We start from the raw sequence: 24,116 nt of genomic DNA, 5'->3' as shown, positions 1-24,116 counted from the left end.
AGGGAGAAACAAAAAGCAGTTTCTCTAGCTTGGCTTTGCGTCATAACCATCACCTATCCGTACAGAAGAGCCACGTCGTGGGGAATGTGGGGGGCGCTACAGATTACTGCTTTTGGTGGTGAGGGGTGGCTCGCCGTTACGAACCACAACTGTCACAGCGTCGAGAGTTATAAACAGGACCGCTCGATCCATGTGTTCCTAATCTGCAGTATCCTTCAATCTTCGTATTTCTAGGAATAATGGAGATGTACGATCATACCGGTAAGGCTGTCACACATGGGCGCGCCAGAGTCAATGGCATCCGAATGCATTACATCCGGGCCGGTCAAGGATCTGAAGCTCTCCTCCTGCTTCATGGCACGCCAAAGACGAGCTACTACTGGTACAAGCTCATTCCACTGTTGACAGAGCATTTCACAATCGTCGCTCCAGATCTCCGAGGTTTCGGCTACACCGATAAGCCACCCACTACTGAAGGTTACGACTCGGCGACAAACGCACAGGACCTCAGCGAACTCATGACATATCTAGAAATTGACAAGTTCCACATACACGGCGAGGATCGCGGAGCGGATTTTGCGTACGCGCTCGCTGCCACCTGCCGGGACCGTGTCAAGAGCTTGTCATTCTGTGAGATGATGGTGTCTGGTTTCGGCCTGGAGGAAACATCTTTCTGGACCGAGAAGAACGTCACAGCGCAGTACCGTCGAGATGGTATCTGGTGTTGGCATCTTGGCTTCTTCTCGATACCACACGTCCCGGAGATGCTCATTCAGGGTCACGAGCACGAGTTCTGGGAGATGTTCATGACACAAGAATGTTATAACCCGACCGCGATTGAGACTGCGGCCTTGGAACATTGGGTGAGCTGTTCAATGCAGCCGGGTGGCTTACGAGGTATTCTGGAGACCTATCGCGCGGGTTTCAAAAACGCAGCTCATCATCGAGCACTGCTGGAAGACGGAGGCAAGCTCGAGATGCGAGTTATGACAATCGGTGCACCGGAATTCTTTGGTCCTCTAGTCGAGCAGAGCATCAGACGACTTGCGGAGAATGTGGACAGATCTGAGATCTTTGAGGAATGTGGTCACAGTCTGGCGCTAGAAAAGCCAGACAGGCTTGCGGCATGCCTTCGCGAGTTTATGTTAGGGGCCGATTGAGACATATTCGAGATATACTATTGTGAAAACTACGATCTCCGAGTGTGAGGTACTGCCACGTTTGAGGCTGTTCTTGGATTTACAGCGGGTTCCGGGAGATGTGTCTTTGATTGATCCTCTGCCTTTGTTTCGAGCCACAGCTAACGATCCTGAAGACGCTCAAGACTGACACGCTCTTCTTGATCGTGCGCGGAAGACAATTTGGCTGCCTTCCAAGTCTGTCGATATCTTGCGCTTCTCACTTCTGCGTGTTGACAGAATTTACTGGAAAGGCCTGGACAACGTCGTCACTACAAATTCACAGCAGATACTGGAAACATGAAGGACGACCGAATGCAATTGCTATATGTCTCAATGTTCATCTATTCCAAGACCTACGATCTGTATAGATGAGGCCTACAATTGTCCAACCAAACACCACTACTTGTGTCGTCTCTCTTCCTCAATCGCAAGCTTGCCATAATGTTCTGCGACCCCGGTAACGTCTAGCTCCATATTTCCCGCTTCTTGCCCAGCGATGACGGGTACATCATCGAAGGAATTTCTGAAACAGAGATAGAGTCCGCATCCAGCAACGAAGCCAACGATAACAAGTGAGGCGTACATCCACACAAGGTATGGGTCTTGAGACATGGGTGCAAGAGCGATACAAATGGCTGCTGCAATGCCGATAGTAAGTCAGAACAAAGCGGAGACGGAGAGCGCAAACTGCAAGACGTTAGTACTAAAGTGTGTATTCAATCTGGTCTGTTAACGAACCTTGTTGGCGCCTTGGTGTATGCTAGTTCAAGGCCGTTGATAATCACGAAAGCCTCAGAAAAAGCGACCAAGATGTAGGCCGGAGCTTGTATCCACACATGGATGCTTTTAGGAGGAGAGTTGTAGATATAATGCTGGAGGACACTCGCATATACCATCGAGATCGAGGCCATAATAAAGCCGGCAGTCATCTTCAGGACTGGACTGAAGTTGATCTTGTATTTGCGAAGTAGCGGATAAATCACGACTGTTCCCCAGGTCATTCACGTCCATCCCGCTCAGAACCATTGTGGACTTACAATCAAGAAGTGGGACAAAGATAATCAAGGCGATTGGGTCAAGATTTTGCAGCAGATCATTTGGCGTTCCGTGCAATGCCATCTCACCAGCTTGTGAGATGAGGTTGTTCCAGATCTGAATCCAACAGACAAAGTACAGAGGTAGGAACAAGAAGAACTGGAAGTCATGTCAACGAGACTCGCGCTTGTCAAGAATGTGTTCATAGAGCACGAACCTTGCAAGCGATGATGCCGGACTGCACATCTTTGACCGATTTGTCGGCATAGTTAGGAGATGATGCGAAGCCGTGACGATCTCATGCTCCTTGAGCCTCCAGAGCGCTCGGCTTGGCCTTGTCGAATCCTCCTTCCTTGACTGCAATAGTCACGATACGGACTGCGTCGACAACGGCTGAGCCGTGCGGAGGAGTTTGTACAAAGAGTCGGCTGCTCAGGATGAACACAGCTGTAGCAATAACGATTACCCTGTCTTTGGTCAGTCGACAAGCACACGGATGATGCTAGAGGGCATGAATGATAGACTCACACAAGAGGAATCAGGTACGCAATCCAAAAAGACACATTTGCCTCGACATTGACCGTGATCAGTGGGGAGAGGGCTCCAACATTCACAGCCCAGTAGAACCTGCTGACACTCAGACAGATGCTCATATAATGGAGTATATTCTTTCACATACCAGTTAAACATGCGCTCGACCGTCAGCTCAGGGTCTACGATAACCCATTCACCAGACTTAAGCTGCTCGGTGTACGCCGTGTCTGGCCAGTATTGCTCAGCGCACATCGGCGTAACATTGGCCTTGATGCTGCCAGTGCCGAGACCGATGACAACCATTGCGGCGATGAGACCACCGAATCCTGCGCCCGATTCAATGCCCGCTGGAGTCGAGGTTGCGACCAAGATGACCAGACCGATGATGTACACGCCGCATGCTGCAGCAATGGTCATGAACCTACCAAGACATTGGTCTGCAATGGTAGCGCCAACGACAGTCGAAGCATACGCCCAAAATCTGAAAAAGTTGCCCAATGCTGTTGCCACTGCCTGACCTCTGCCCAGTGCTCCCGGAAGATTGGATCCAGGGTTGTGTGGGTTCCTGATCTTGTCAGCTCAAATCCCACCAGATGCATGACGATCTTACGCACTTAATGTAATTTTGTATCGGAGCGCTCAAGCCGAAGTATGTGAATCTCTCGCCCAACTCTACAATCAGGATGAGAAGCACTACCCAGGGTATCTTGTCAGGTATGCGACGGAGCCTGTCCTGCCCGACATCCTCAGGACGTTCCTCTTCGTGACTAGTGCGATTGTTGTCGCGCACCTCGACGGTAGCAGTATTGGGGGTCATATTCCGGAGACCTCAGGTCTGTATTGGCCTCCAAGAGTGTATGGCGTGATAGATCACACGTCGATCTTGCGATACATATCCCCGACTCACAGCTATGGTATCATTTTTGCAGACATCTTTTCGTGAGAGCCGTCCACCTTATCACGGACCCCGCAACCCCGCGATACTTTAGATAACGGCAGCGCTATCTTGTTGAGTCCAACTCGGCGAAGCCGATCTTCTCCGGCCCGCTCGACTGGATGCCGCCAATGAACGAAGGGCTTCCAATCAATCGCAGACTAGCTCACGGATCAATCAATGTCGCTTCTGCTCTACCACTAGCTCTAAGTGTATGCATTACACGTAGCACACGCTCCTTGGATGGCGTCTAAAGTCATCATATCTCGAAAATAACGTATGATGACCCTGACGTATGCCATCCACGCAAGCATTCGGAACCTCGCCCAGCGACCTTGGTCGCACGGCGAAGATCCCGCCCAGGGTGCTGTCACCAACGACCTTTTTCCGTGCGCTACACGACAGATAGACCATAGAATCGCGCTCCCTAGCAGCATCGATGTCGCAGACTTCATGGTTCCTCTTTCATCGTTGCGGGAATTTTCCGTCCATCGTATCGTAGGACCAACCTCAAACAGAATCCTTGATAGATGATAAAGGCATAGCTCTGATCAAGACGTCATTGTATCGAGCAGCGGGTTGTGCAGCTGTATCGCAATTCGGGTACCCATACAAGTCGTTCATGAACATCAAGGCTGTCGTCCTGTCATTTGTGATGCGTGCACCATCGATGCGTTTCCTCGGCCGGTCGCTTGATCAGCTGCCGAGCGCAATGCGGAGCATTATTCGTTCGGTCGGCGACGTGCTTTGGAAAGCACTTGTTCTTGATTCTGATTGGCACAGAAGCTGCTTTGGAAACGCGTCGCCGAAAGATGGGGTAGCCGCATCGTATTGTGGCCGAGCAAGGCCGAGTTCCCGATCTCCTCCACCTACCCGAGGATTGTCTCCCCTCACGGAACTTCGTTCGGTCGGTATACGTGGGCGTTTCGAGACCACGATACTTTGTTCAAAACCACGTGCACCACTCCTTGCCTCCCATCACCATCGCTCTCTTTGTTTTCCATTCACATAGTATCCGTCGGTCGACAAATCAACAACAATGGGTGTAGATTGGCAGGGCGTCAATCCGGTACCAATCTCCTTCAAGCCAATCAGCGAGCCTTCCATCGGTCACAACAGTTACGAGGGTTTCAACCCCGGTCGACAAGATCTTCTCAAGAAAGGGCACTGTAAAAAGCAGTGGGATGATCAGGATGGCAAGAAGCTAGAGTCTGACATTCTCCGCGACAACGATGTTGAAATTGCTATGCGCGATGGAACCAAGCTGTATGCCGACATTTACCGCCCTGCCGATGCAAAAGGAAAGATTCCGTGTATCGTAGCTTATGGGCCGTATGGCAAGAAGTACAATATGGCCGGTATTGCTGTTCATTTGCCATGGAAGCTCGGTCTCAGGCCAGACGACACCTCCGGATACGAGACTTTCGAGAGCGTGGATCCCAAGGATTTCTGCGCGTGGGGATATGCTGTCGCCAATGTAGATTCTCGAGGAACAGGTCATTCGGAAGGATACATCTGCATCATGGGTGAGCAAGAGGCGCAAGACGGATATGATGTCGTCGAATTCCTGGGCCATCAAGACTGGTGCAACGGCAACGTCGGTATGGCCGGCAACTCCCACTTGGCCATCACGCAGTACTTCATCGCAGCCAAGAACCCTCCGTGCTTGAAAGCCATTGCGCCATGGGAAGGATGCTCGGATCTGGGCCGTGAGCAGTTTACCAGAGGTGGCATCTTCTCCATCTCTAACAACAACTTCATCACCAAATTCACTGTGCGAGGCACAAACGGATACGAAGATTTCGAGGAGATGTACTCGCGATACCCTCTTTCATCAGCATACTGGGAAGACAAGCGTGCGGCCCTGGAGAAGATCAAGTGTGCAGCTTTCATCACCGGTACAGACTTCGCCGCAATGCACACGATGGGATCTATTCGAGCCTACATGCAGATCGACAGCGAAAACAAATGGATCAAGTGGAACGCAACGCAGGAGTGGTTTGATCTATGGGCGGTAGAGGAATCCCGACTTGAATTGCGCAATTTCTTTGATCGCTACCTGAAAGAGGAGAAGAATGATTGGGAGCAAACTCCGAAGGTCAGATGGTCTGTACTACAGTATGGCGACAAACCTCCGATCGAAAACATCACCCTGCCCGATTTCCCTCATCCTGAAACAAAGTATACCACCTACTACCTCGGCGACAAGACCCTCTCGCCTTCGCCTGTGAACGCCGAGTCTACACACTCGTACGACTCAGAGGGTAGCGAGCGCATCAAGTTCGAAACCACATTTGACAGGCCCACCACACTTCTCGGTCCTCCCAAGATCTACCTCAACATGTCCTGCAATGAACACGACGACATGAATGTGTACGTCCAGCTGCGCAAGCTTGACAAGAACGGACACCCACTGGTTCACGTACAGATCCCGAAGGAGCGATGGCAGATTGATTCCACCTACGATCTTTCCGAAGGACAGACCGGCAACGGTGCACTATACTTCAAAGGCAATGTCGGTATGTTGCGAGCTTCACATCGCAAGATCGATCACAGCAAGACACTTCACGACCACATCCCTTTCCACCCTCACGACGAAGAACAACGTATCCCCAAGGGTGAGGTTGTCGAGCTGGAGATTGGTATTTGGTCAGGCGCCACTCATTTCGAAGCTGGAGAAACGCTCTCAGTGCAGGTTTTCGGCTACATCTCGCTCAACCCTGAACTCGAGAAGTTCAACCGACCGAGACCGGCCGAGCAGCAGAATCATGGCAAACACCACGTTCATGTTGGTGGAAAGTACGAGAGTAGCAGGATAATTCTACCTATTGTCGAGTTGGGACTTTAGAAAACAAGACAAACGCCAGACAGATGATGAAAGATCGTCGTCAAATATGGCACCAGAACTAGTTGATTTCTCTAACTGCATGAAGAAACTTCTAAAGTTCCTTACTTGATTGGTAACAGCTATCTTAGATCGAACGAAATGATCTTCGGCCGAGATTAACAAAAGGGATAATGTGGATAGACTATCTAACGTACCCCATCAAGATCAATATCGTTCAATCGTCACTATTTAGATGGTCATCTCAATATGCTGCATTGGCAATAAACACTTGCCAATGATTAGCAGCATCTTCAAGCGCGGCGTTCTGCTGTTCACGTCGCAACGCCCTAGCCATCATCTCACGCACGAGATCCATAACAAACTGACCGCCCTCCTCGAGAAGCTCCAAGAAAACAGGACTAGGAATCAGGCGTTCAAGCTGTTCGGCAGCGGTTTCGACCATAACACGACGCAAAGGGTTCTCCTCCATATTCATACCCGCTGTGTTCTCGTAGGCGTAGTCGACCAGTGATGTGATGAGAAGTGCTTGCTCGGCAGATTGGTTCAGGGTCTGCAATGTCTCTTGCAGTCTCTTCGCCGTGAGTCGTTGCAAAGCTGATATCTGTCTCTGATCTGCAAATACATAGAGTTTGGCATGGGCGAAGCATGAGGCGTGCAGAATGCTCTCATTCGTGTCGGGTGACCGGCTCTGTGTCTGGTCAATCTGACGGATTATCGGTCTGATGGCCGCGCCTGGTAAGTCGAACTGTCGCGATGACACTCTCCGATGAGGAAACATCTGCTCTTCTGAAGTAGGACATACATCACCGTCTACCACCCATGTCGGGAGTAGAGCAGACTGCGACGTGACGTCTGACTGACACTCATCTCCTCTGTCAGACACACTCTTGGAGTCAGGAGCGCCTGGCGCCGAGTATGTGTCAGTGTTCAACCACTCAACAAAGCGGGAGAATGTCTGAGAATCGACATCATCCAGACGCACACATTCCTCTTGACTTTCACGCATGCCGTTGAAAACCAGAGCTGACAATGGCCTGGAGACGCGCTGCAAAAGAGTCTTGTGGATCGAGACTCTTCGCGGCGGTTCACCAATGTCAAAGTGGAAGATATCCTGAGCTGGGTTTCTGGAAGGGATTCAGCATGCGACATGACTCAAATACGATTTGATCGCACCCGCAAAGCGCTCCTTCCATTGCGATGTTCCGAGAGAAGTTTATACAAAATGGAGACGACGATCAAGAGTCGATGACGCTCGCAAAGCTTCACGAAGTGTGTCTCTGCAACGAGGCAAGCAGATCGAGCAAGAGATGGCAAAGTAGGGTACACGACTCTCGCGTTGGCAGCCTCCCCGGTTGTGAAGCGAAAAATGCATCTCATCTGTGCTGACAGTCTCAGCAAGGTCGAGGCCGGAACCGGCATGGATGTAGATGCTTACTGCACGATCTGACTAGCCGCCGGCGGCGGGCCGGCACGGCTGAATGTCGTGCTTGACATGGAACAAGCTTCGACAAGAGATCTGAGCACGGACTCGTTGAGCATCCTTCGCATCCTCCTCGATGCACATGAACAAATCGTTGGCCAGATCGTGGTTGTGATTCGCCAGCTGCTTCAATGTCACGTGAGGAATATCAAGTCTGGGCGTGCACGGACAAGAGTTGGCCAAAGAGTAGAGGAAGCCAAGAATAACCTGAACGCGCCGGTCGGAGCTCCTTCCTCCATCGATCGTCCCAGTCCTCGGTCCTTGCGACCTCCTAAGCATGAGTCTTGCTCCCCAAGGCGTACCAGCTCGGCGCCCCAGACGTGTAGCTTGTACCGAGTGTAGACAGCAGAAGGCGCGCTGCGACGCCGGCCCTCTCCCGGGCCAGCCATGCTCTCGTTGTCGCAAGTTCAACCTGCCCTGTGCTGTGTCCAACTGTTTCAAGCGCCAACACAAGCATAGAAAGCTGTCGGAATTGGAACAGGAAGCAGAAGCACTGCGCTTGGAACTAAGGGGTCATGAGGACTACAATGTACCCCTCACTGGCGATCAGCCCCACGAGCAGCTGCCTCTTCCGCCCATCTGTGCTCCAGCGTCCTCTTCTTCGTCGTTTCGGCCGAATGATGAAGCCTTCGCCTCGATCATGTCGGCCGGTCAATGCGATCCACCCCTGCGTACTGGTGACCACTTTATACCTGAGTCCAATCATCAGTTCCGCCCTGTCGTGCGTACCGAGACGTCGAGTAGCCATGAGTCGGGCAGCCTATGTGTCGTTTCTAGAACCAACTCGTATCCAGCAACGACGACCACTATGCCTCAGACCTTATCGAGCGTGTCATTGACGGGGTGGGAGATTGATGATCTCTTTGCAATGTATTGTCCGTGGTGCCATGCTCGACTTACTACCGACTAACCCCTTGCAGATACTTCCAAGCATACGCTGCTGCTCTCCCAATCTTGGAATCAAACACAGACCCCAATACTTACCATGCTCAATCGCCATTCTTATTCTGGGCCATCGTCTCAGTGGCCTGTCGTAAATCCCGGCATCACCTTCACCTGTTCAGTTTGCTCGCACAACCAGTCGTCGACCTGGCCTTCTTGTGGCCATTAAGTCCCTCCAATCCCATTTACGGCATCCAAGCTTCACTGCTTCTTCTGACCTGGCCGTTTCCGCGCTTCTCAAACGTACTTGATCACATGTATCCTCTGGCCGGCCTCCTCATTCATAAAGTCAGGCAAGCCGGCTTTCACCGGCCTCAAGCCAGCCATGAATTCTACCTTATTGAAGGCAAGCCGGCACGCCTTACGGACGCGGAGATCGGGATTCGAAAATACCTGTGGGCAAGATGTGTGCATGCTTATCAATCAATATCGATCGCCAAAGGTCATCTCCCAGGGCGTATGATTGGCGCAGTTGGCGGCTACCACACCGAGACATCCGACAAAAGCCTTGAACTGCAGCTGCAATGTCAGGATATTGTTGTTCAATGTTGCACGGCTGTGTCAGACAATGGTCTCATTGGCAACATGTCTGACGCCCACGCCAATGCCGTTGCCATCATCGTCCGTGTTTTTGATACTCGACTACGGGATCTGGAGGTTGGGACATTGACGAGACGCGCATCACAGCTTACACAGCAAAGCACTGAGTTTTCCGCTCTGACAATCACCGAAAATCTGCATGTTCAGTCTGCTAGACTCAACATCCTAGTCTTTAGCCTCTTCGTTCGGTCGCCAGGGGCGACAGATGACATGGATGAGCCTGTTCAGCTTCTACTCTCGACTGCTCGCACAGTTCTCGACCTTATAAAGAGACTTGTACAGCTTGCAACCTTTCCGCCGAGTCCCCCTAATCACGTAGTCGATACCTTCCTGGTTTGCACTTTCACTATCCTTAGGATTGCCAAAATCTATCCTAACAATGTATGGGTCGCAGACGCTGAAAGCTGTATCAACAGTTGTAAGCTCTTAGCAAGATCTTTGTCGAGCAACGAGAACGATTCTTTGTTCAAGACGGCTATGATGCTCGACGATCTTTGGAGGAACCCACGAGCCTACAGACGTCCAGACGGTTCAGTGGATGCGCCTATTGCATACCTGGGCAGGCTGAGTGCCGGCCTCGTCATAGACGCGGCGTCCAAGTGGCACGATATCGTCGATACGTTCTCTGCGGTTGGTCTATCAGGTCCGGGCCAGGGGCCGTCTATTGGTCAGCCGTCGGAAGCTCAGTGTGAGTTTGGTCCTTTTTCTCAATCTCTAGTCGGGTCAGAAACGTGCAAGTCTTCAGACTTTGCTGACCCATCATACAGCTTCGAATACCGCTTTTCGCGACACGTCTGCGAACTTGACAGCGCCGTTCACGACTGGGAATATTGTGCCCATGTCCAATGGGGATGAGTACTTGCTTAGTCTGTTTGATGATGATATATTCGGTGACTTTGACTGGTACGGAGAAATGACGTACACGTCATAGACCCAGCATTCGCGGAAAGTGCAACACCGAAGACATTTTCTCGATAGATTCCTCTGTTTCATGCGTTACACATTTGCTCAAAGTATTCTCTTGATGATCGGTGCGATGACCAAACCCAAGGCTCAATCTTTGACGGAATGACGGTATCGTTTCATCCATTCTGACCACCTAGAGCTTCGCTCTGAGCTTTCTACTTGCCAAAACCCGCTCCTTCATCACACGACGCAGTACCTTGCCAGCAGTAGACTTCGGAATCTCATCCACCACAATAAAGCCACCCCTCAGTCTCTTCGCATTCGACACCTTGGCATCGAACCACTGCTTGATTGCGTCCGAACACTGCTTATCCGCAGAAGCACCTTGCTGCAGAACAACACAAGCCATCGGGACTTGAGTAGCCTGTTCCTCATTATCAACACCAATCACACAAACATCAGCTACCAACGGATGACCCAGTAAAATACCCTCAAGCTCTGCGGGCGCAACTTGAAAGCCTTTGTACTTGATCAATTCCTTGATGCGATCTGTGATTCTGAAATTGCCGTTTGCATCTTCGGCGCCAATATCGCCGGACTTGAAGAAACCATCGGGACTGAAGCATTGGGCTGTGGAATCTGGGTCGTTGAGATAGCCGGGGAAGATGGTGGGGCCTTTGAGCCAGAGCTCGCCTTGCTCGCCGGGAGAGACGTCGTGGCCGTCGGCGGAAACGACTCGTGCTTGGAGGGTGGGGAAGAGTTTGCCGACTGTTCCGATGCTTGTTTGCCAGTCTTGCCATGCCTACTTGTAATCAGTATCTTTCTTGTTATTTTAGATGTCCATTGGAATTTTTACCTGCATATGAGTACCAGCACAAGTCTCTGAGAGCCCGTATCCCTGAATCACCTTGATAGAGCGCCTTCTCCAGAGCTCATGCACCAGTTCAGCGGACAGCGGTGCCGCAGCCGAGACCAGCATACGTATACTGGACAGATCATAGCGATCTGCGATTGATGACTTTGCAAGCTGCAGTACAATCGGTGGGACGACGTGGATATATGTAATCTTATAGTCCTGTACTGCTTGGCAGAAAGTGTCGAGTTTGAATTGGTCCATGACGACGACTTGGAGGCCATTGTAGATCGATGAATGAACGACCGCCATCAGACCTATTACAAAAATTCAGGTTTAGTGAGAGATGTCAAAGCTGAGATGAATCTGTGACTCACCCAGGATGTGGAAAAAGGGAAGTAGAGCCAACAGTCGATCGCCCTGTCCTTGAGGCCCACCAGCATGGCTAATCTCAGTCTCAGCGGCTTTCAGTAGCAGTATATTCGCCACGACGTTCCGATGCGTCAATTTGACTGCTTTAGGCAACCCAGTAGTCCCACTCGAAAACACCAAGAACGCCAAATCCTGCTCTGGACTAGACACCGGCGAGCGAGGCACAATCGCCACATCCAACTTCAATATATGATGCAAAGAGTCAGTTCCAGGACACTCCTCAGGCCCAATTAAGAAAATCATCGCTTGACTAACACCAGCTTCAAGCGCAGCCTCTCTAACAGTAGGCAAAAATTTCTTTTGCGTACAAATAGCTTTTGTCTTGCTGAGTAGAAGCTGTCTTGTGAGTTCCTCGACTGTATAGGCTGGATTCATGGGTGCAACTGTGCCGCCACAGTAGTGTGTTCCCCAGATGACGGAGGGAATTTCGATGGAATTGGAGGCGAAGATTGCTAGGACATCGCCTTTTTGCCAAGACCATTTGGAGGAGACGAGGGAGCCTAACTTGGTTGCCTGCTGTTTGACATCTTTGTAGCTGTAGGCTGCCGAGGTGGTGTAGTCGATGTAGATTTCTGTTTTCCGGGGTTAGTCTTACGGTTGGATTCTGGGGGATGCATGGTTATGGCGATACTCTTGTCTTCGGAGAATTCTTTCGGCTGCTCGAAGAGGAAATCCCAAAGGTCGACATCTGGCATGTCGATAGCATTTGAAAGGCCACTCATGATTGAGAGCAGATCTGCTCAAAGAGATGGTGCCGCGCGTTGTGTGTTGGTACAACATTCTGAGTTACCAACTGAATTTATACGTACATATACATATAGTCCCAGCCTGAAGAAGCGTGACTACAAGGCGTCGCAAGATGGTTTCCGAATCCGCCGCCCAGCTCGGCTCAGATGCGAGGGAGATCGCCAGATCTTTGCCCGTTCTTCTGTTGGACGGGAGCAGGTTCGACTCGCCGGTGCTGCACGCGACCGTTACCGGCGAAGCTCATCCATACTCCGGCATGTGCATGCAGTAGACAACGGTGACCGGCGACATGATGGATCGCCGCAGATTCTTGCAACAGTCGATGCCTAGATGACACTAGAAATTGTATCTCCAATCGCATGTGTCTTGAACAATTGATATGACTAGCTTGCAGATGAATTACAGACGATCCGAAACTCCACCCCAAGGTCTCCCAATCTCGGCCGCAAGCAAATCTTGCACAGGTGCAAAGCTCCGATCCTTCACCTTTACAAGATCCTCATCTTTCAAATCCCTTGTCTTTCCGCTGAACTCGATTACCTTGACTCCGCTTCTATCGACCTTCAACACCGTCCCTCCTTTGTATTTCTCATTGACGATCAAATCGACCATCGCCGCAGCCACGTCTTCTGGTGTGATGGACACTTTATCGCTGACTGAGAATTGTTCGGATAGGCCTTCCCGAGTCTGCCAAAGTGGCGTGTCTACGATTCTGCGCGGAGAACACGGTCAGATATGCAGGAGTTGATAGGGATTACCAAATTTGATACTTACCCTGGACACAGGCAAACGACTTTGACTCCATTCAAGCTCTCGGCAGGAGCCATACTGCGAGTGAAACCGATCAAAGCGTGCTTGGTGGCACAGTAAAGGGCGGCAGGGTAACTCCAAGAAAGTCCTACTGTTGAGGAGACAAGCACGACAACTCCTGGCTTCTTCGCACCGAGCAAAGCGCGAGTGGCAAGTCTTGTCAGTTTGAGAGGGTGTGTAAAGTCTGCGGCGAGGTTAGAAGTCAAGTTGACGACGGTTGCGGCTGTCTTGCTCACTGATCTCGGCTGTTGCGTACGAGTCTCCTTCTGTATCTAGCCAAAAGTTTGACCATTGCTTTGGAGACTCGTTAGCTTTCGCGCTCTGGTATATTCGTGCTTGGCGGTCACTCACAGGTTCAAAAACTCCAGCATTGGCAACATAGATATCCGGAACATCGCCAAAGATTTGCAGCGAGAAGCCAATGGCGGTTTCGAGATCACCGCGCTTTCTAACATCGGTATGGACAAACTTTGCCTGTTCGTTTGAAGCTCCGATTGTTGCTGCAAGTGCTTCGGAAAGACGCAAGTCAGCTACTACCACTCTTGCACCTGCTTCGATTGCCATTCGTACGAAGCCCAAGCCGATGCCTGTGATCGTGGGTTAGCTTCGGTTGTGTTAGAAATAACACGTCACATACCTGAGCCTCCGCCGGTAACGAGAGCAATCTTGCCATTCAACGACGATCTGAGGTCAGACATTTTTATCACAGAGGTGAGGCTTGAGGAAGGGGATGGCACTGGGAGTCGGGGCAATATGATGTCTTATATATTCTGCCAGTCTTAGGATTTAGTGATGCTATCTTCACGTGATGTATATCTGCCTATATGCAGGGCGGCCGGGTCTACCAAAATCATCTCCTGGCCGGTCAAGGTACCCGCATTCTCCACCGGCATTGAGATGTGCCGTCACCGGCACTGAGGATGTGGGCTCGTCTTGCCCGCTCAGAAATGCTCGGCGCTGGGAAAGTCAGTCATCCATGTTGAACCCAGAACTGATTCACTTACAAGAACTTGAGCAGGGTGGCGTATCCACGCTCATATTCCTCTCTTGAACGCTCGTTCACAAGGTCGCCGCTATTCTGAGTGTCAGTAAGAGATTTCTGTGGTTCGATCAAGAGTTCACATACCGGGCAGCCATCCAACCCTGTTAAAATGATTAGTAAAAATTCAAATATCACTTTGGAGCCCGACAGAATGACTTACATGGACCTGGTCGGCGAACGTCTCCGAATAGTGAGGCACCTTGAGAGCATCGACAAAGTTCTTCACATCATCTGCATTCTCGTCGCCCGATGCCAGGATTGCAATGGGGATCTTGATACCAGGAGCGTCGTTGGGATCGATCATTGAAGGGTGAACTTCAGCAGCAGCCTTGAAAGGCGTGTCGTCACCGCAAGAGAACGACACAATCTATCAAAGAAGTCAACAGGAATCCAAAGTCATAGCTTGGCCGGCGTAAGTTGCGAATTACCTTGCCACCCCAGCATTTGCCCAATATCGCCCAAGATTCAATTGAACCCGAACTGCTCTCACTGATAGTTTTCACCAGACCTGGTATCTTCTGGACAGTAGTCACAGGGTTTGCAGGACCCTGGAAGAAAGCACCCATGGCCTGGCCCTTCTCGGCAGTGTCTGGGGGGAACCAGGTGTGGTCTGCATATTGGCCAAGCAGAAAGTCAGGAACGAAGACTTGGTACTGCTCTTTGTCGTTGCCGTAGGCGAGCAAATCACTGCCTTGCAAGGATTGAGGGCTGAAGCCGAAGATGTCGTAGACGACCAGAATGGCCTTTTTGGCTGTCGAAGGTCCTGTTTTGTCTGTTGTATTGTGTCAGTAGTAGATCTTTTCCACATTTCAATCGCGACTGACATGTTTTGAAGCCATCGTATCCAACGAATTCGCCCTTGCTCTCGTACTCTGGAGAAGCCTTTGGAGCAATAGTGCAGCATGCCTGGACGCATTCAGTACGGTTATGCGGAGCCCAGAGGAGTAGGTACACAAACCTTGCTGTGTTGAGACATGGTGGAATGATGGAGATTAACTTGAATTTGAGGCTGTACTGATGATAGATCCAGCTGAAGGAGCGCCAAATGCTTGTTTTATATGCATGACAAAAGCTTGGGTGCGACAATAACAGCGTCATCAGTGATGTTGTGCGGGCAGTCCGGCTATCCAAGCCTGTGACGCTCATTTTGGCCGGTTCCGGCGGGTAGGGGGCCTTGTTTTGCTTGTTGAGTAAGTACAGATCGGTTCGCGGCTGGTTGGCTTGGCAAAGCTTGTCAGTGCTTGACAGTCCGCTTCGGTTGTCTATGACGTGCGCCAGACACAGTACATCTCTCTCCAAAGGGAGTTCACGAGGCTTACAAGGCGGCATACAAGGTATGCACACGATTCTCAATCTTGGTAGTTCCGAGATGTGAGGATGCACAAAGAGACGCGCTACAACGATCGTTACAAAATCGTTGCTGCATCTCCATCGCTCTTTCATGGCTCTTTTCGAAAGAAGTGTGTTTTTTAGTCGCTCAAACAAGACTCTTTTCCTTAAACTATATACTAACTCATTATATGAAAACATAGACTCAACTCTCCCTTGGCCCAAGCTAATCTGCTCGTTCCTCTCTAAACCATTACATCCGTGGCTTGAGCTTGACCATCAGCTTGGGCTTGTCCCACATGAAGAACACCTTCTGCTTCATCCAAAAACTGCTTTCCGTGCAAAGCTCGAGATCAAAGTTCCACAGTATCTTAGACATGATCGTTCTCATCTCAGAGTAAGCCAAACTGTTTTGACATGTCAGCGACAGGGTATGGTGTTATAGGCGTCGCAGCACTTACTTCTTACCGAGGCAATTGCGTGGGCCGACGGAGAAAGGCTGAACGGCTGCTCTTTGATCATTCTGATACCTGATATCGCCCAGCCAGCGCTCTGGGATGAACAAATCGGGGTCGACAAAGTTGGAGGCAGAGCGGTTGGCGGCCCATTGGCTGACGCCGACCGAAGTCTGTAGGAAGCTTCAGCAAGGTCCTGGCAGTCATATCATGATCACTCACTCTTGCGGGTACGTGACGTCCGAGAATGAACTCGTCTTCTGAACCAGTACGACGGGGCATTGTGCCAGGCACTGGAGGATCTAGGCAAGAGTCAGCGAGGAGAGCTTGAAGCAGAAGTGAGTGATAAACGAACAGAGCCGCAGGGCCTCGTCAAGCACAGCCTGTAGATAGTGCAGTTTTGCAGACGAGACAAGGTTGATGTGATGTTCACTTTCGTAAGAGCTCCGAACTTCATCGACAAGCTTTTCCAAGGTTAGCGGGTTCTTGAGAAGATGATAGATCGCGCCTGATAACAGCGTCGCTGTAGTTTCAGAACCAGCCAGAACTAGCACTTTGGCAGTCTGGTTGATCTCAGCTACGCTCATGCCTTTGTCATCGTTATACCGCAAGATATAGGACATGAAGTCTTTTCTGCTCGTCTCAGTTGCCATGCGTCTAGCAACGAGCTCCGCACTATATCTCTGGTGTTCCGCTCTCGCATCACCCGAGCCTTGCTGTTTCTTGGCCTTGAACTTCAGGGGCAGTTTGACAATGGGGAAGGCGTTGGTGATTCTGATCATCTGAGTTGCCTGAACAGCCTTGAAGATATTGGTGATCCAGGGATGGTACTCTCCATTCTGGATTGCATCAAAGGGCTCTCCAAAGGCTAGATCGCCGATGATATCAAAAGTGGTACAGTTGAACCATTTGACGATGTCCAAGGTGCCATGGCTGGGACCTCTGACCTCTGACCATAACTGGCTGATGAGAAGATTAACATACTTCATGATCAGCGGCTCCTGTTCAAGGAGAGCCTGTGTGGAGAATGCATAAGATACAAGACGCCTCATGCGGCTATGGTCAGCATCATCCGAGATGAAGATCGAAGGACCTTCTTTCTGCTTGAAGTAGAAACTTGGGTCTTTTTCAAGTTGAGCTTTTCCTGGTCTGTGGCCATAGATGTCCTTCCAGGCGCCAGCGGTGTTGTACGAGAGCTGGGTAGGACTGATCCTGACCACATCGCCGTACGTATCGTGGAGGTCTTTCGCTACGGTGTGCATGCGTCCAAGCCACATATCGAGATAGTAAGGAACATAAGAGACAGCGTACAAGAATGGGCCTTGATAGTTGGAAAGAGGGTGCACGAATGCACGATAGATCACTTGGCTGACCACATAGCCCTGGTGGGGATTAGATACGACGGTGGATGGAAGACACTGGTACTCACGGAGTAGATGATGACCGGCCATATTACCAAGCTATAATCGACGAAGAAGATTGGAGAGCTCATCGCGACGTAGCTTCCGTATTGATGCAAAACTTGGAGAGGATTTAGAAGGTCTGACTACTCCAAAAACTTGAACAAGAAGACCTAAATAACTACTCCAACACATGGGCTGTCTTCCCGGCCATTGAACACCGCAGGACATTCAGTCTCCAAAGAGAGTTGCAGAAATAACAATTAACATGCGGACCGGCCTCATCCATGTCCGGCTTTCTCGATGAGGTCCCACGATCGCTCGATGGTAGGAAACGCAGCGAACATTCAAACCTCCAGCTTCCTCACCAGACTCACAAAAGTATCGATCTCCATGGTCGAGGTACCTGGAACGTGCTCACACCGGCGCGCCCAGAGAGCCAAGCACGAGAGTGTCATTTCGAAGGAGTAATTTTCACCCAAACGACAATTTCACGGTCGTCCCACCGTCGTGCAAGACTGCTAATGTTGTGTTGAAGGGCGTTCATGGTCGACGTGCATCATCATGATTGACCACCGACCTTCACTGTATTCTACGTCTGTCGGAATCCCCAGCATTGGTACGCATCGAATGACTCGGTGTTTGGATCGAACATTGCACTGCGACTTCGTCGATGCACGAACACAATGGACCCATGGGTAGCATAGGGATGAAGGAGGCGGACCAATCAGGAGAGCCCGCTTGTCTCGCCGGTACAGGCCCGGTCCCGCTCTCGTCTAAGAAGACCGTGAGAGCAGGGCGCCCCCCAGGAATGTGATGTACGTCAGACCTTGGCTTCCTTCCATATATTCGTTGTCTATTCTCAGCGTAATCTCTGTTCACACCTACTCATTGTCTATTATCTTTCTCAGGCCGGCCCATAATCACTGCATCGAGTCTTGAAGCCACCATGACAAGCGACAACGCCAAGGCCGCTGAAGAAGGCCGACTATCAGGACTGTCTCCATCCGGCAGCGAGTCGAGCCGTAATAATGCAAAAGACCCTGAGAAGGATCCCTTCCTGGTCACATGGAATGGTACCGACGACCCAGAAAATCCCAAAAACTGGACAAGGCAACAAAAATGGGCTGCGACTTTTGTGAGCATATTCCCGTGCAAACATATCTTCGCGCACCGCTGACATGTTTGGAATCCATAGGCTGTGGCGTCCTTCACCTTCATCTCGCCCGTGTCATCTTCCATCGTCGCTCCTGCTACCCAAAAGATCTCGGAAAGCTTTGGAATCACAAATTTTGCAGTCAGCCAGATCAGCTACAGTGTTTTTGTGCTCGGCTACGCGTTCGGTCCTCTGTTTCTGAGCCCACTGTCCGAGATCTACGGCCGATCGAGGCTGCTGCAGCTCGCCAACCTTTTCTATCTCATCTTCAATACGGTGGCCGGATTCAGCAGGAATACCGGTGAGCTGATTGCGTTCCGCTTCCTGTCTGGACTTGGCGGTAGTGCCCCTCTCGCGGTATGTCTCACATCTTGTTCCAGACAAGACAAAGCTAACAAGAACAGGTCGGTGGAGGCGTGCTCGGCGACGTATGGCTCGCCGAAGAACGTGGCGCAGCTCTCTCAATCTACTCTCTAGGGCCATTGATTGGTCCCGCCGTAGGACCGATCGCAGGTGCTTGGATTGCTCAGTGTACGACTTGGAGATGGACACTTTGGGCCCCCTCTATCGTTGATGTCTTCATCCAGCTTGCTGCTCTCAAGTACCTGAAGGAGACGTTCGCTCCATGTCTTCTCCGTCGCAAGGCAGCCAAATTGCGCAAGGAGACTGGCGATGACCGCTATCAGACTGTTCAAGAGCGCGCGAACCTGACTCTTCCGACCGCACTGAAAAGAGGTCTCTCGCGCCCGTTCATCCTTATCGGCACTCAGCCCATCGTACAGTGTCTCGGTCTCTACATGGCATATCTGTATGGTCTATACTGTAAGCATCATCATCGCGGTCATCACTGTTGTCATTGCTAACACAAGCCATAGACCTCGTGCTAGGGCACTTCTCAGACCTCTGGGTTGAGGAATACCACGAATCCCGCGGCATCTCTGGCTTAAACTACATCTCTCTCGGCCTCGGCCCCATCATCGGAGCCCAGATTTCCGCCCTCTTCAACGATCGCATCTACCGCAACCTCAAGCAGAAAAACAACGGAGTTGGCCGACCCGAGTTTCGACTGCCGCTCATGTTTGCAGGTAGTCTTCTCGTACCCATTGGCTTGTTTTGGTATGGCTGGAGTGCTCAAGCACACACACACTGGATTGTGCCTAATATTGGCGTTTTGATCTACTCTTGCGGTGGTATCTTTGGGTTTCAGTGCATTCAGACTTACCTGGTGGATGCGTATACGACGTATGCTGCATCTGCTATGGCTGCAGTCGCGCTTGGGCGATGTATTCTTGCTTTTGTTTTCCCTCTGCTTGTCAAACAGCTTTATGCCGCTCTGGGTTATGGGTGGGGTACGAGTTTGCTTGCTTTCATAGCCATTGCTCTGGGGGTACCGTTCCCGATTTTGCTTTGGTACAAAGGCGAGGCACTCAGAGCGAAGAGTCCTTACGCAGCGACGACGGATTAGCCGTTGAGCAAAATGCTGGGAGAGCGGAATGATAGAATATCTCTGTACATGTATGTTTCAATGTTCAAATCAAAGTATCAACCTCAAGATATGCCATGCTTTTGTGACTGAGTGCCTCTTTTCCAGTCGTCCATGTTTGATCGCAGGGATGGTTTGACGACGGAGGACGAAGTCGGTATTTCCTAGCGTTTTATCTTCGATTCAGGAGATAAGAGGTGAATGAGTTGAGAATACAATGAGCATTGAAAAGTCGTAAATCCAGTATGTAAAATCATAGAACATAGAGAAGTCAATGCCAAGATATGACTTCTCACACCGCTGCGTGCACGATTCAAAGCTCACAAATTAGCCATCACCTGCCGTCCAGTCCTAGACTCTGCCTCATTACCCAAATCCAGAGGATTCTTGACCGTAAAGTTAAGCGCCTTGGTCAACGTAGTCACATCATCTAGCCCATCCATCCCCAGCACCAAAGACTCAATCTCCTGAATCTTACTCGCCGGCATAACCCCCCGTGCCATCGATCGCCACTTATCCACAATCTCCTCATTAGTCAATGCAGGATCAACGCCCTTTGGCTTGACCGTCAATTGCGACATTTGAACTCCATCCGAGAAAGTGATGGTGACTCGCTGTCTCCAAGGGTGATCAGGAGCATCAAAGTCTTTGATGTGTAGACAGTGAGTTTTGTCTATGAGTGTCCAGATGGCATCGCGGTTGAGCATGTCGGTTGCGAATTGAGCTGGTAGGACTTGTTTATCGTGAGTTTGAACTGCCGCGACGTAGGCGGCGTGCATCTGGGCGGCTGTGGCGGTAAAGGGGCGTTTAGGCTCCCACCATGCATGTCTGTGAACGCTCATTAGATGAGACAATTCTCCGTGTGGTTGCTAAGTCTTACTTGTAAGCTGGCTCTGAAATCTCCAAAAGGATACGGTCGATCTTGTTCAAGTCATGGAACCGCTCAGGATACTGGCTTTGCAGCGCAGCAATGCTGTCAATAACACCATGCGTAGCTGCCATCGACGCATAAGGCTTGACATTGATACTCTGCGTATGCCACCTCTGACCCAACAGCTTCGTCAACTCATCAACCAAATACGGCGGATCCCTCGTCGATCCCGCACTAAACGCCTGCAAGTAGCCCCCATACGGTTGCTCAAAGACAGAGTGAATACCCGTGTATCCGTCTTGGGCAAGCAGTGCGGCAAACAAACCATTTCGAGACGCAAATCCATGCTGCATTCTTTTGGCCATGCTCCCGTATTGCGCGGACATCAGGCCACAGGCTTGCGTGCAGGCAGTTCCTAGAGCGTCTTCGAGAGCGGTGGCGTTCAAGTCGAGGAGTTTGCCGACTGCGGCGGCGGATGCAGATGGTCCGAAGACAGCTCCTGGACCTTGCATCAACATCTGCTGCAGAGGTGTCAAGGTACAAAGTTTGTTGCTCACCAGAATGCCATCCTCGACTCAGCATATGTGTGCCGTGCAGACTGAGCCCAACGCGGGGGCCGACCTCATATCCGACTATGTGGAGGATGAGCTGAAGCAAGCAGAAAGCCAACGATGGGGTCTCTCTTACCAATTGTTGCGAGCAAAAGTGACAAGCCCGAGACGGTCTTTGCTTTCGACTTCATCAACTCGGCAGCTGCAAGGACAGCAGGCAAAATAATTGCGTTTGAATGAAGAGGAGCCTCGCTATGATAATCATCCAGTTCGAAGCCCTGTATGAACGTACTGTTTAAGATAGCTGCAGCCAGCGGGCCGAGTCTCTGCATTAAATTAGTGCAAGGAAACTTTCAAATGTTGGCTAGGGGCATCGTACCATCTCATGTCCAAACACTTGACAAGGTCCTGCAGCCTCCATGTCCTTGATGATGCAGGCCGCGGTTTCGGACCAGGGCAGGTGAGCACCGACAAGAGCACACGCAATGCCATCGAGGATGATATATTTTGCTCTGTCCAGGACTTCTGGCGGAATATCGGAGTATTGAACGCGATCGATCCATTCGCAAAGCTGGGCAGTAGCCCCATGTGAATCTTCCGTTTCCGTATGCATTGTTTGTTGAGTGATGGAAAGAACGATGGGACCAAATCTCGAGGGTCGGGCAGGCTTCTTATATCTACAGACTTTATCGTTGGGTCTCAACAACTCCAAGATGCATACTAAATATCGTGACTTGAGACTATGGAGATTCTACGGCTATATTCACATTCCCGCCATCGCCGCCTAACTTGCTCGTCTACAGGCGAGGTTGCGCGGCCTCCTCCGGATAATAATCTCCCACGTAGATCTGCTGAGGTCTCCAAATCTGGTTTCTTCGTGCTGTGAAGAGTCAGTTTCTGGAATTCTGATACTGTCAGATCTGACTTACTCATCGCTTCGCGGAAGTGGGCCATCAGTCCAGCCGTTCTGGATGCGAACATCATGACTGGGACGATCTCTGGTGGGTACTCCCTGCGATTGACGATTAGAGGGAATCTCAGTAGCATGTCAAAAGATAACGACTTACAGAGCAATGTATATGCATACACCGTACAGATCAGCATTTGCATTGAGTTGACGAGAAATGAAGTAGTCGTCTGTCGCCGCTACCCTATCGATCTCGTAAGCGACCTGAAGAAGAGGGTTGTCGTCAGAATTCAGGTCCTCCAGAACTTGTTTTGCAAAAAGAACCCTGGGGTCGACCGTCTTGTATACACGATGACCATAGCCATAGAGTCTTCGATCTCCAGCCTTGACGCTGGCAATCAGATTGGGCACATTGGCCGGCTCACCGACAGCTTCGAAATCGCGATAAGCCACTTCAGTCGCGCCAAAGTGCAGCGGACCGTACGCTGTGGAGACAGCACTGATCAAACACGAGATTGGATCAGAGAGACTGGACGCGGTGAGCAACAGAGCAGAAGTCGAGTTTGTCGGGCCATGCTCGGCGCTGAGAACCCAAGTCCTCTGCACAGCGTTGACATGCTTTGGATCGGGGAGACCGGTCTTTGTATCCACGATTCCGGCCATGAGCAACAGGTTTTCGAGGAAGCCAAAGTCTGCGCGCGGCATGCAGAATTCCTTGCCGGTACGATGGCTTACAGCGAGACCAGAGCATACTGCATAGGCAGCGAGAGTTCGCAGAATCGCTTTGTCCGTGGCCTCCAAGTCGCCGTGGTAGATGTTACCACCAACGTAGGTTGGAATGGCTGATGTGTCGCATCCAAGGTACGTGGACAGACCAGCCATAATCATGGGGAAGGGTGTTGAATCCGACCTGTTGACATTAGATCATATCGGGGCAAAGATTATAAAAGGCACTCACGGGAATGACTGAATTACACTGATGACCTCTGGGGGTATATTAAGCATGTGCGCGTTAAGTTGGCGCTTCAGTGTGGCTTGCTGGTCAGGGGCCGGCACGCTACCCCAGACGAACAGGTGAATCAAGTCCTCGTACTCACAATCGCGTAGACGTTCAATTGGCTGGCCTCTATACTGAACGATGCCGCGAATGCCGTCTCTGTGATCATGTCAGTCATGTGTTTCGCTCAAGGGACGTCTTTCTACTCACGAGAAACAGATCTTGGACTCGACGACAGCGGTATTGTTAAGACCGGGGTCGTAGAGGCGGAGGCCTGCGCCTGCTTGACCAGGCAGCACGGCACCCGTCTTTGGTGCTTTCAAGACCTTAAAGTCTGTGGCCTTGACAGCATTGTTTGTGATTGGAATTTCGATGGTGGCATTGGTTCTGGAATCCGTGACAAGTAAAGTACCGTTGGACATGATTGCTGGAGACTGGTGAAGTGCCTGTGTTTTCCCCAGGCGTAGGACAAGACTTTATTACTTTATCGGTTCCGATACGCGACATGTGATCAGAGACTTGCGCAATGGCTACGAGCAGATTTCCCCGATCGCTCTCAGTCGCTCAGTCCATTGCCCGCATCGAGAAGCTTCATCGCGGTCATGCACGATCTCACAGCTAGC

The 24,116-nt window shown here is 50.9% G+C and overlaps 13 protein-coding genes across 13 annotated transcripts; 4 read left to right on the top strand and 9 right to left on the bottom strand.

The window, feature by feature from the left end:
• The first annotated feature begins 223 nt into the window (after positions 1–223).
• Positions 224–1,649, top strand: AUEXF2481DRAFT_43679 (uncharacterized protein). The gene has a single exon (XM_013484786.1). It carries the CDS (start codon positions 240–242, stop codon positions 1,158–1,160), a length of 921 nt encoding a protein of 306 aa, XP_013340240.1. The 5' UTR covers positions 224–239; the 3' UTR covers positions 1,161–1,649.
• On the bottom strand, positions 1,403–2,549 carry AUEXF2481DRAFT_450707 (uncharacterized protein). The gene is made up of 4 exons (XM_013484848.1): positions 2,434–2,549; positions 2,219–2,375; positions 1,920–2,166; positions 1,403–1,868 (listed from the first exon to the last, which is right to left on the bottom strand). Exons 2-4 carry the CDS (start codon positions 2,298–2,300, stop codon positions 1,646–1,648), a joined length of 552 nt encoding a protein of 183 aa, XP_013340302.1. The 5' UTR covers positions 2,301–2,375; positions 2,434–2,549; the 3' UTR covers positions 1,403–1,645.
• On the bottom strand, positions 2,515–3,567 carry AUEXF2481DRAFT_8210 (uncharacterized protein; the record flags this gene model as incomplete). Its single annotated transcript, XM_013484763.1, has 4 exons — positions 2,515–2,683; positions 2,745–2,843; positions 2,896–3,315; positions 3,365–3,567. 4 exons carry the CDS (start codon positions 3,565–3,567, stop codon positions 2,515–2,517), a joined length of 891 nt encoding a protein of 296 aa, XP_013340217.1.
• Positions 3,568–4,723: 1,156 nt separating this feature from the next.
• Positions 4,724–6,532, top strand: AUEXF2481DRAFT_69554 (uncharacterized protein; the record flags this gene model as incomplete). Its single annotated transcript, XM_013484831.1, has 1 exon — positions 4,724–6,532. One exon carries the CDS (start codon positions 4,724–4,726, stop codon positions 6,530–6,532), a length of 1,809 nt encoding a protein of 602 aa, XP_013340285.1.
• A 49-nt stretch (positions 6,533–6,581) lies between these two features.
• On the bottom strand, positions 6,582–7,981 carry AUEXF2481DRAFT_43677 (uncharacterized protein). Its single transcript, XM_013484785.1, has one exon. It carries the CDS (start codon positions 7,536–7,538, stop codon positions 6,774–6,776), a length of 765 nt encoding a protein of 254 aa, XP_013340239.1. The 5' UTR covers positions 7,539–7,981; the 3' UTR covers positions 6,582–6,773.
• Positions 7,982–8,289: 308 nt separating this feature from the next.
• AUEXF2481DRAFT_701448 (uncharacterized protein) lies at positions 8,290–10,920 on the top strand (the record flags this gene model as incomplete). Its single annotated transcript, XM_013484847.1, has 3 exons — positions 8,290–8,882; positions 8,933–10,242; positions 10,322–10,920. 3 exons carry the CDS (start codon positions 8,290–8,292, stop codon positions 10,483–10,485), a joined length of 2,067 nt encoding a protein of 688 aa, XP_013340301.1. The 3' UTR covers positions 10,486–10,920.
• AUEXF2481DRAFT_111791 (uncharacterized protein) lies at positions 10,159–12,449 on the bottom strand. The gene is made up of 4 exons (XM_013484846.1): positions 12,377–12,449; positions 11,691–12,317; positions 11,317–11,630; positions 10,159–11,262 (listed from the first exon to the last, which is right to left on the bottom strand). The coding sequence occupies exons 1-4, from the start codon at positions 12,438–12,440 to the stop codon at positions 10,654–10,656; spliced, it is 1,614 nt and encodes a 537-aa protein (XP_013340300.1). The 5' UTR covers positions 12,441–12,449; the 3' UTR covers positions 10,159–10,653.
• A 442-nt stretch (positions 12,450–12,891) lies between these two features.
• On the bottom strand, positions 12,892–14,000 carry AUEXF2481DRAFT_32714 (uncharacterized protein; the record flags this gene model as incomplete). The annotated part of the gene is made up of 5 exons (XM_013484775.1): positions 12,892–13,204; positions 13,267–13,486; positions 13,539–13,623; positions 13,654–13,889; positions 13,940–14,000. 5 exons carry the CDS (start codon positions 13,998–14,000, stop codon positions 12,892–12,894), a joined length of 915 nt encoding a protein of 304 aa, XP_013340229.1.
• A 46-nt stretch (positions 14,001–14,046) lies between these two features.
• AUEXF2481DRAFT_101310 (uncharacterized protein) lies at positions 14,047–15,486 on the bottom strand. The gene is made up of 7 exons (XM_013484845.1): positions 15,303–15,486; positions 15,169–15,250; positions 14,773–15,116; positions 14,505–14,711; positions 14,429–14,445; positions 14,307–14,375; positions 14,047–14,259 (listed from the first exon to the last, which is right to left on the bottom strand). Exons 1-7 carry the CDS (start codon positions 15,318–15,320, stop codon positions 14,244–14,246), a joined length of 753 nt encoding a protein of 250 aa, XP_013340299.1. The 5' UTR covers positions 15,321–15,486; the 3' UTR covers positions 14,047–14,243.
• Positions 15,487–15,882: 396 nt separating this feature from the next.
• Positions 15,883–17,620, bottom strand: AUEXF2481DRAFT_701441 (uncharacterized protein; the record flags this gene model as incomplete). Its single annotated transcript, XM_013484844.1, has 5 exons — positions 15,883–16,080; positions 16,135–16,301; positions 16,351–16,430; positions 16,484–17,510; positions 17,558–17,620. 5 exons carry the CDS (start codon positions 17,618–17,620, stop codon positions 15,927–15,929), a joined length of 1,491 nt encoding a protein of 496 aa, XP_013340298.1. The 3' UTR covers positions 15,883–15,926.
• Positions 17,621–18,477: 857 nt separating this feature from the next.
• On the top strand, positions 18,478–20,222 carry AUEXF2481DRAFT_74497 (uncharacterized protein; the record flags this gene model as incomplete). The annotated part of the gene is made up of 4 exons (XM_013484834.1): positions 18,478–18,666; positions 18,727–19,041; positions 19,089–19,506; positions 19,560–20,222. 4 exons carry the CDS (start codon positions 18,478–18,480, stop codon positions 20,147–20,149), a joined length of 1,512 nt encoding a protein of 503 aa, XP_013340288.1. The 3' UTR covers positions 20,150–20,222.
• A 185-nt stretch (positions 20,223–20,407) lies between these two features.
• Positions 20,408–22,204, bottom strand: AUEXF2481DRAFT_43671 (uncharacterized protein; the record flags this gene model as incomplete). The annotated part of the gene is made up of 5 exons (XM_013484784.1): positions 20,408–20,995; positions 21,048–21,537; positions 21,596–21,670; positions 21,726–21,915; positions 21,969–22,204. Coding segments are annotated over 5 exons (1,499 nt in total), but the record flags the coding sequence as incomplete, so codon positions are not given.
• A 28-nt stretch (positions 22,205–22,232) lies between these two features.
• AUEXF2481DRAFT_91819 (uncharacterized protein) lies at positions 22,233–23,946 on the bottom strand. The gene is made up of 5 exons (XM_013484843.1): positions 23,704–23,946; positions 23,455–23,652; positions 22,657–23,406; positions 22,519–22,601; positions 22,233–22,469 (listed from the first exon to the last, which is right to left on the bottom strand). The coding sequence occupies exons 1-5, from the start codon at positions 23,913–23,915 to the stop codon at positions 22,387–22,389; spliced, it is 1,326 nt and encodes a 441-aa protein (XP_013340297.1). The 5' UTR covers positions 23,916–23,946; the 3' UTR covers positions 22,233–22,386.
• Positions 23,947–24,116: the final 170 nt, after the last annotated feature.

The sequence above is a fragment of the Aureobasidium subglaciale genome, assembly GCF_000721755.1.
Source record: "Aureobasidium subglaciale EXF-2481 unplaced genomic scaffold scaffold_26, whole genome shotgun sequence".
In the NCBI taxonomy this organism is placed as follows: Eukaryota; Fungi; Ascomycota; class Dothideomycetes; order Dothideales; family Saccotheciaceae; genus Aureobasidium; species Aureobasidium subglaciale.
This window is presented reverse-complemented; position numbering and strand designations above follow the sequence as displayed.